This window comes from Erythrolamprus reginae, chromosome 10 (assembly GCF_031021105.1).
Source record: "Erythrolamprus reginae isolate rEryReg1 chromosome 10, rEryReg1.hap1, whole genome shotgun sequence".
Taxonomy (NCBI): domain Eukaryota; kingdom Metazoa; phylum Chordata; class Lepidosauria; order Squamata; family Dipsadidae; genus Erythrolamprus; species Erythrolamprus reginae.
In genome coordinates, this window is record NC_091959.1 from 7024466 (window position 1) to 7034069 (window position 9604).

General features: G+C 43.3%; 1 protein-coding gene across 3 annotated transcripts; it reads left to right on the forward strand.

Annotated features, from left to right (window-relative positions):
- The first annotated feature begins 259 nt into the window (after window positions 1-259).
- LOC139173277 (zinc finger protein 239-like) lies at window positions 260-9362 on the forward strand. 3 transcript variants are annotated; one of them, XM_070762953.1, is made up of 4 exons: window positions 290-330; window positions 4286-4402; window positions 6724-7321; window positions 7959-9362. In XM_070762953.1, the coding sequence occupies exons 3-4, from the start codon at window positions 7073-7075 to the stop codon at window positions 8580-8582; spliced, it is 873 nt and encodes a 290-aa protein (XP_070619054.1). In that variant the 5' UTR covers window positions 290-330; window positions 4286-4402; window positions 6724-7072; the 3' UTR covers window positions 8583-9362. The 3 variants fall into 3 exon arrangements, 2 of the variants coding, with proteins under 2 accessions (XP_070619055.1, XP_070619054.1); XR_011560007.1 differs by lacking the exon at window positions 7959-9362 and having other exon boundaries at window positions 260-516; window positions 6724-7722; XM_070762954.1 differs by lacking the exon at window positions 4286-4402 and having other exon boundaries at window positions 284-516.
- Window positions 9363-9604: the final 242 nt, after the last annotated feature.

Consider the following 9604-nt stretch of genomic DNA (forward strand, 5'->3'; position numbering starts at 1 on the left):
TATGCTGTTACACATTATATCATTTTTTTTTTACATATTTCTATTTTCTATCCAAAAGCATCTTCTGGTTTTCATTATGGGGGGAGGACCATGAAAAGCCTCCCCCTCCCCATAGCAAGATATTTCACCGCCCCCCTTTTCGAAAGCACTTGCAAGGCATCGCTTAAGCACGGCCGCCTTCAGGGTTAAAACCAGAGAGGGCATGAGTTCCTAGAGAGGAAGAGAAGGAAACAGGAAGGAGAAAGGGAGGAACCGCTCTAGGGAAACAGGCTCTCTCCTCCCCAGAGGAGGACCGACGGGGAAGGGGGCCTGCAGCGTGATTTGCTGCTGGTGAGGCCTGAGGCTTTTGGGGGGGGCTTGAGGGGGGAGAAGGGCGGCCTGGGACTGCAGAGGAAGGCCGGGAAGGCGGCCCAGGAGGTGGGGGAAACCCCCAGGCTGCAGCCCGTGGAGGAATTGAGGGTGGGGCAAGGGTGGGCTCCTACAGGTACGCAGAACCGGTAGAAAAAGATTGGTCAGGTACGCAGAACCTTCTGGAAATGTTTTTCCTATGGCAGTAAATGAGGTTGAATGTGTATAATTTTAGAAGAGCTGTGTGTGTGTGTGTGTGTGTGTGTGTGTGTGTGTGTATATACACAATTCGTTTATATAGTAGATAATGTGTATTTTTGTGTGCCTGTAATATGTATGTACACATATGGCATATATACTGTACACTGCTCAAAAAAAATAAAGGGAGCTCTCAAAGAACACATCTATCTGAATGAATGAAATATTCTCATTGAATATTGTACAAAGTTGACTGTGCACAACAGCATTGTGAAATTGTCAATCAGTGCTGCTTCCTAAGTGGACAGTTTGATTTCACAGAAGTTTGATTTACTTTGAGGTATATTGTGTTGTTTAAGTGTCCCCTTTATTTTTTTTTAGCAGTATACATAGAATTAAAGAGTATATTTTGGATATTCAGTAATAGTAAATAGATAGGGAAATTGAATCTCTTTGAGGCGAGGAGCGGCCAGGCACCCTAACCTTAACCCTTGACGTGAGTGACATCAAGTTGCCCACTTTTAAGCCATAACCTTTAAGCCACCCCCTGGTCACATATTAATCAAGCCACTCCCATCTGGTCACATGGCTGGCAAGCCACACCCACAAATTAAGCCACACCCTCAGTGTGGTAGTAAACATTTATATATACTGTATATATTTATATTTATTAGATTTGTATGCTGCCCATCTCCGAGGACTTGGAGCGGCTCACAACAAGAAAAAACAGTACAAATCCAATATTTAAAAAACAGTTAAAAACCCTTAACATAAAAACAATCATACATCTCATGCAGACCATACATAAAGTGGAAACGGCCCAGGGGAATCAATTTCCCCATGCCTGACGGCAGCCCTTCACTAAAGTGGGGGTATTTTTCCCAAGAGAAAATCCTGATCTTGATTGGTATTTTGGGGGGGGGATGCGTGGGGGAGAGGGGGCATGTGGCCTTTGAAATTTATTTATTTATTTGATTGATTGATTGATTGATTGGATTTGTATGCCGCCCCTCTCCGGAGACTCGGGGCGGCTAACAGCAAAAATAAGACAGCATATAATAATAATCCAATACTAAAAACAATTAAAAACCCATTATAATAAAAAACCAAACATACATACAGACATACCATGCATAAAATTGTAAAGGCCTAGGGGGAAAGAGTATCTCAATTCCTCCATGCCTGGTGGCAGAGGTGGGTTTTAAGTAGCTTACAAAAGGCAAGGAGGGTGTGGGCAATTCTAATCTCTGGGGGCCGCCACAGAGAAGGCTCTTCCCCTGGGTCCTGCCAAGCGGCATTGTTTAGTTGATGGGACCCGGAGAAGACCCACTGGTCGCTGGGATTCGTGCAGCAGAAGGCGGTCCCTGAGAAATATGGCCATTAAAGCTTGTTCCCCTTGCTCTCCACTTTGCATAGCAGTTCTGATAGATGCTACTGTTCATGGAGGTTTGCATCAGGCATTGTGCCCAACCTTGCCCACTTTTTAAAGACTTTGTAGGCTTCAGTTCCCAAGATTCCCCTGCCTGGATGGGTTTGGGAATTCTGGGAGCTGCAAAATCTGCAGGTCTTCAAGGGGGCCACGTGCCAGCGTTCCAGATAACATCCGAGAAATAAATCAGAGTGCAAACCTTGACGTTATTCCAAACTTCATGAATGGTTAATCCAATTGGATGAATGTGGATTTATTGTTTTTAGGAAAACGGGTTTTTTAGAATTTTTAATATTAGATTTCTTACACGCTTTGTATTTTGTATGTATTCCTCTTGTAAGCCACCCTGAGTCTGTTGAGAAGGGTGTCAAAGAAATCTAATAAGTAAGTTCCAATTTATTAATTGTTGTGGTTGGCTCTGGCCCAGCTCCTGCTCCAAGGAATGTGGAGGTGGATGCAGGGGAAACATCAACATGTCATAGGCCTGTTTTATTGCCGACAGAGTCAGGTGGTGCAGTTTCCTCGGACGAAGAAGAAGGTGGGGGTGACTTGGAAGAGGGGGCTTGGCACACAGCCCAGGAAGCCAGTTTCCATTATCTTCGGTCGATTCGGATGAGGAAGTGTTAGACCCACGCAGGCGCAGAATTATGCATAGAAGAGACCAATTGAAGAAATATTACAGGAGATAAGAGAGGCCACCTGTGTTTGGGTGGGGCTCCAGTAATTAGAGTTGCTGATATAAATAGCAGCATGCTGGCTTGGCCGTTGTGGAAGATTATCTGATCGTTGTTTCTTCAGGACTGTGCCTTGCTGTTTCCGGACTTTGTTGATTTTTCACTACTTTGAAACCAAAGCAGAGCAAAGTGTGTGTGTCTCACTTCGTGGAAGAAGGAAGGCTGTGACGTTCCTTCACAGCTGCTAGCTAAGTCACTCATGCCCTCATCACCTCGAAACTCGACTACTGTAATGCTCTCTACATGGGGCTACCTTTGAAAAATGTTCGGAAACTTCAAATCGTGCAGAATGCAGCTGCGAGAGCAATCCTGGGCTTTCTCAAATATGCCCATGTTACACCAACACTCCGCAGTCTGCATTGGTTGCCGATCAGTTTCCGATCACAATTCAAAGTGTTGGTTATGACCTATAAAGCCCTTCATGGCACCAGACCAGATTATCTCAGGGACCGCCTTCTGCTGCACGAATCCCAGCGACAAATTAGGTCCCACAGAGTGGATCTTCTCCGGGTCCCGTCAACTAAAGAATGTCGCTTGGCGGGACCCAGGGGAAGAGCCTTCTCTGTGGCGGCCCCGGCTCTCTGGAACCAACTCCCCCCAAAGATTAGAATTGCCCCCAGCCCCCTTGCCTTTCGTAAGCTGCTTAAAACCCACCTCTGCCGTCAGGCATGGGGGAATTGAGACCCTCTTCCCCCTAGGCCTTTACAATTCTATGCATGGTATGTATGTATGTATGTTTGGTTTTTTATATTAATGGGTTTTTAATTGTTTCTAACATCAGACTACTATTGTACACTGCTTTATTGTTGCTGTTAGCCGCCCCGAGTCTCCGGAGAGGGGCGGCATACAAATCCAATAAGTAAGTAAGTAAGTAAGTAAGTAAGTAAGTAAGTAAGTAAGTAAGTAAGTAAGTAAGTAAGTAAGTAAGTACTTAAGGACTGATTAAGGGGATTGTACAGCCTACAAGGTTGTTTTGGGACGAGTGCTCTTTTGCAATACAAAAAGGGTGCTTTGTTTCTTTTGAATTTTGTGATAAAGAACATTGTTTTTGAACTTTCAAGTGTGTGTGTGTGTCTGAAATTTTTACCCTTGAATTTTCGGGAGACTCATACCATAGAGCCCGGCAGAACATTAATAGAACGATGTTGGTTATGAACTGCAGTCAACCTGATACTGACTTTTCCTATAGTTCTCAACCCAGGTTAAAGTTCATCCCTCATCCCCACGCACACCAGTTCATCACATGGACCACTCCGGTTCTCTCAGTATCCATGATCCTCCCCTAGACCTCCGGCTGGTGCTGAACAAAGGATGACCTTGAATCTCTGGAAAGACTTTATTGTAACTAGTATCTTTCCCTCTCATTCAACCACCCCTCCCCAATTCCCACGGTACTATTCTACTTGTGGCAGGCCAAAGTCTCCAACTCAAAACGATGGCTTCGGACTGACACCAAGCTTTCTTCCTCCGCCATGATTTAATTGAAACATATAGAAAAGAATCTGATGTTTCTTCCAAAGCTGTTTCATGTTGTATATAAGTCTGTGAACATTTTTCTTTTATTTTTATTTTTTAGAGTCATTTGCGTTTGGAGAAAGTTTTGCCTTGCAGAGGTGTGAATTTTGCTGAATCTTGAGCGGAGTTCCTAACAGTGTCGTTATGGAAGACGATTGTGGGGTTATGAGCTCTATCGGTAAGTCCTGTTCTGTCGGGCTCTCTGGTAGAATCCTCCCAAAAATTCACAGGTACAAATTTCAGACAGACACACGTTTGAAAATTCAAAACAATGTTCTTTATAATGAAAATTCACTTAAACTAAGCCCTCTTTTGGTATAGCAAAGAGCCCTCGTCTCCAACCAAACTGGTAATTTGTACAAGTCCCTTATCAGTTCTGTGATACTTAGCTTGCAGCTGTGAGGCAATTCACAGTCCTTCTTCTTTCACAAAGTGAAACACACTTTGCTCCGGTTTAGTTTCAAAGCAGGGAAAAATCAGCACACAAAAGGTCAAAGTCAGCAAAGCAGTCATGAAACACAAGGATCAGATAATCCTCCACAATGGCCAAACCCACAGGCTGCTATTTATAGCAGCCTCACTAATGACCACAGCCCCACCCAACCACAGGTGGCCTCATTTTCTTTGATAATAATCTCTCAGTTGTTGCTGCCTATGCATCGCTCTCCGCATGCGTGGCTGTATCATTAACTCTTGTTCTGAATCCAAGGAGGAGAGAGATAATTGATCTCCTTCTGAGCTGTCTGCCACAATCTCCTCCTCCCTGTCACTCATGTCTTCTTGGTCAGAGGAGCCTTCATCATCAGAGTCCACCGGGGGCAAAACAGGCCTGCAGCATGTGGATGTCTCCCCCACATCCACAATCCTTGGGGCAGGAGCTGGGCCAGAGCTAACCACAACAAGTCCCCAATTTTCTGAGGTTTAAGAATGCACCATGGCTTCGTCTTTCTTTCTTTTGGTTTACCAAAAGATTATATGGCCTGGCTAATTAAAACATTTGTTTTTCCTAGTAATGCAATTCTGCAGTCACTGCTTTACAATAATTGAACGTCAGCTGATTCAATTACTCAACAGTAGGAACTATCATGAGTAGGAACTCAGAAATTGGGATTTAAGCAGCACTTTTTCTGACATTTCTGAATGGCCCAGAAATGATACCACAATGAAGAATTTCTGCTCCATTAATTTTATTAAGAATTTTATTTTATTTTTTTAACATTTTTTTTTAAAAAATTCAAATATAACAGGGGGGAAAAAAGACATACATAGAAACATACATACACATATAACATTTGGAAAATGAAAGTTTCCCCACTTTTTTGGGGATGTTTGATCAGAGAATTTTACTTCTTTCACATAGTATTACTGTAATTCTTCAATTCTTTTATTTGACGTGTTGCTTTGCTTGAATTTTTATTTATTTCTTTGCTGCTCTTTCCTTTAACCAGTCATAAAATTTTGCCCATATTTTATAATAATCTGAATCTTCTTTTCCCTCTAGTTTTTTAGATAACCTGTCCATCTCCGCACAGTGCAATATTTTTTTAATTACTATATTTTCTTCCGGTGCTCTATCTATTTTCCATTGTTGGGCATATGCCATCCTGGCAGCTGTTAATATGTGTATAACTAAATATCTTACCTCTTTTTCCATTTTTTAATAAAAAATACCCAATAAATACAATTCTGGTTTTTCCCCCCAATTTCTTCTTTTACTATTTCTTTTAACCAGTCTGTTATTTTATTCCAGAAATTTTATTAAGAGTTTTAAAATAGGATAGAATAGAATTCTTTATTGGCCAAGTGTGATTGCACACACAAGGAATTTGTCTTTGGTGCAGATGCTCTCAGTGTACATAAAAGAAAAAAATACATTTGTCAAATGATTTAAAAAATCATTATAAAAAAAGAGATACTGTAAAGTTGGCCTACCAAAGCATAAAAACTCAAAGACTGACAGTGTGACATCTAATGTTTATTTATTGGATTTGTATGCAGTTGGCGGGGCCCAGGGGAAGAGCCTTCTCTGTGGCGGCCCCGGCCCTCTGGAACCAACTCCCCCCAGAGATTAGAATAGCCCCCACCCTCCTTGCCTTTCGTAAGCTCAAAACCCACCTCTGCCGTCAGGCATGGGGGAACTAAGATAATCTTTCCCCCTAGACTTCTACAATTTATGCATGGTATGTTTGTATGTATGATTGGTTTTATAACAAGGGTTTTTAGCTGTTTTAGTATTGAATTTTTACATTCTGTTTTTGTCACTGTTGTTAGCCGCCCCGAGTCCACGGAGAGGGGCGGCATACAAATCCAATAAATAAATAAATAAATAAATAAATAAATAAATAAATAAATAAATAAATAAAGACATCTAATGTTATTCTGATGGTGACATTATTACAAAATAATGACCCTTCATCTTTGAAATAAAAAAAGATTTAAAAAACAGTGGAAATCTCAAATGTAGACATCCGAAGTATTATTTTCCTGTTTTCGTTACAGAGGTTTGCAGTTCAGCGATTGAGAATAAAGAAGAATCGTGTGTTTTGGATGGGGAAGAAAAGGGAGATGAGAAAAAGAGAAGGAAAAATGAATCAAACCAGATGAGGAGTAAAGCGCCTCCCCCCTCTGTCCAAGGATCAGCTTGCCAGCCTGGGAAAAAACCACGAAGGGAATGAAACGGTTACCTTCCTTTCAGCACCAGAAGCGTTTCCGTTCGGACTCCCAACCTCGTTGCTGATGGCATCAGCTACGTCAAGGAGCAGCCGCTCGAATGCGAGAAGTGCGGAAGGGGTTTGAATGCGCATCTCAGCACCCATCGACTCATGCACGCCCAGGAGAAGCCCTATAAATGCTCCCGGTGTCGCAAAAGCTTCGGCGCCATGACCGGCCTTGCCAGTCACCAGAGGAGCCACTACCGGAGAGAAACCCTACAAGTGCTTGGAATGCGGCAAGAGGTACACGTCCAGCACCAGCATGGCTTACCATTGGAGGACGCACCGCCGGGGAAAAAACGTACAAGTGCTTGGAATGTGGCATCGGCTTCAGCCTGAGTACCAACCTCCTCTCCCATCAGCGTATCCATACCGGAGAGAAACCTGTTCTGCCGGGCTCTCTGATAGGAGCCTCCCGAAAATTCAAGGATACAAATTTCAGACACACACACCTTTGAAAATTCAAAACAATGTTCTTTATCACAAAGGTCAAAATAAACAAAGCACTCTTTTTGTATTGCAAAGAGCACCCTTCCCAAAACAACCAGGTAGTCTATACAATTTCCCTTAACCAGTCATTAAGTACTTAGCCAGCAGCTGTGGAGAAACTTCACACCCCTTCTTCCAACGAAGGGACACACACACACGCTGCTCTGCTTTGGTTTCAAAGGTGTGAAAAAACAACCAAGTCCAGCACACAAGATTCCTGACGATACTGCAACAGATATTCTTCCACAATGGCCAAACCCACATGCTGCTATTTATAGCAGCAGCCCTAATTACTGGAGCCCCACCCAAACACAGGTGGCCTCCCTTATTTCCTGTAATATGTTCTTACTTGGTCTCTTCTACGCATAATTCTGTGCTTGCGTGGGTCCAAAATGTCATCATCTGAAGCTATAGGAGATAAGGAAGATTGACTGCCTTGGCTGTGTGCCAAGCCCCCCTCTGCTGAGTCACTCCCCCCTTCTTCTTCGTCCGAGGAAACTAAACTCTGATCTGATTCTGTCGGCCATAACACAGGCCTGTGACATGTTGAATTTTCCCCTGCATCCACCTCCCCATTCCCTGGGGCAGGAGCTGGGCCAGAGCAAACCACAACAGAAACCCTACAAGTGGTCAGAGTGCGGCAAGAGCTTTTGCGTGAGCACCAACCTGGCGTTCCACCAAAGGACCCACGTGGGTCAGAAACCCTACAAATGCCTGGTGTGCGGGATTAGCTTCTGCTCGAGCACCAGCCTCACCTACCACCAAAGGATCTACATGGGGGAGAAACCGTATAAATGCCTGGGCAGCGAGAGGAGTTTCCGACGGAGTTTGGGTCTCAACATCCACCAGAGGATCCACACGGGGGAGAAACCCTACTGGTGTACGGTGCATGGGAAGAGCTTCCGGGTCAGCTCCAACCTCTTCCCATTAGAGGATGCACACAGGGGGAGAAGCCGTTGCAGTGTGGGAAGAGTTTCATCAGGAGCACGCACCTCAGCACCCATCAAAGAACCCACTGGGTGGCCGCCGTGTGAATGCTTAGCTTGGGTATGCCTGAAAAAAGGTCCCCTTGAGGGATTCCCTCAAGACACAACGCCACCCCCCACCAGTGTTCCCTCTAATTTTTTTTCCGGGTGGGCGGAAAAGTATAGTGTCTGAGCGGCAGTCCCTTTGGGACTGGGCAGCACACAAATAATAAACAAACAAACAAACAAACAAATAAAAAACCCACCCTGTTTTGCATCAGAGAATTTCAAAATAAAATACTGCCCTGTGTCTATAACAGTGAGCTCATAATAGGGCAACTCTATCAATATCAAAACGCCACTTAAATAGTTGAGCTAGTTTCAAACTAGATTTTGATTTTCTTTCTCTCTTCCTTACTCCCATTCTTTTTCTTTCTCTTTTCCTTCCTCTCTTTTTTCTATCTGTTTCTCTCTCTTCCTCTCTCTCTCCTTCCCTCTCACTCTTTCCCTCTCGGCTTCTGGGCAGGTTTGATGATGATTTTTAAGTGAGCCATTGCTCACTGCTCAGCTTAGAGGGAACTATGCCCCCCACCCCCTAGTACTTTGAATGTGTGAAACAAGTGATTTGTAGTGGACTAGGTGGAGTATACGTTCTGGAAGTAGGATTGTTAGTTGCAAAGTCGTGTCTGACCCATCACAACCCCATGGACGTTTGTCAGTACCCTGTATGTAATTATATTGGGTTACAATGCATATAAGCTATGAATGTATATTTATGATATACTGTACCTTTAAGAGATGGATCATATTTGGCCACAAGAGGGAGCCAAAGGGGTTCCTGTTTGGGTTTTTTAAAAAATTGCTAATGTCTAGAGCTGTGTGTGGAAGTTAATTGGTTTGTATTAGATATTGAGATTGTGATTAGAAACGTAGATTACCTTGTTGCTGTATATACAATACATTTTGTACTGGTTTCTGTGTTAGAACAGTCCATTAGTAATAATAATAATAATATATTAGATTTGTATGCCGCCCCTCTCCGAAGACTCGGGGTGGATTACTATTACTCATAATTACAATTTTGTAACTGTTTTATGGGTTTTGGCCATGGGAATGCAATAGACACTGTGGATCTTTCATTTTGCAAATCATCCAACCGTGGCAACTTTAAAAACCTGTGGACTTCAAATTCCTAGAATACCCCAGCATGCAAAA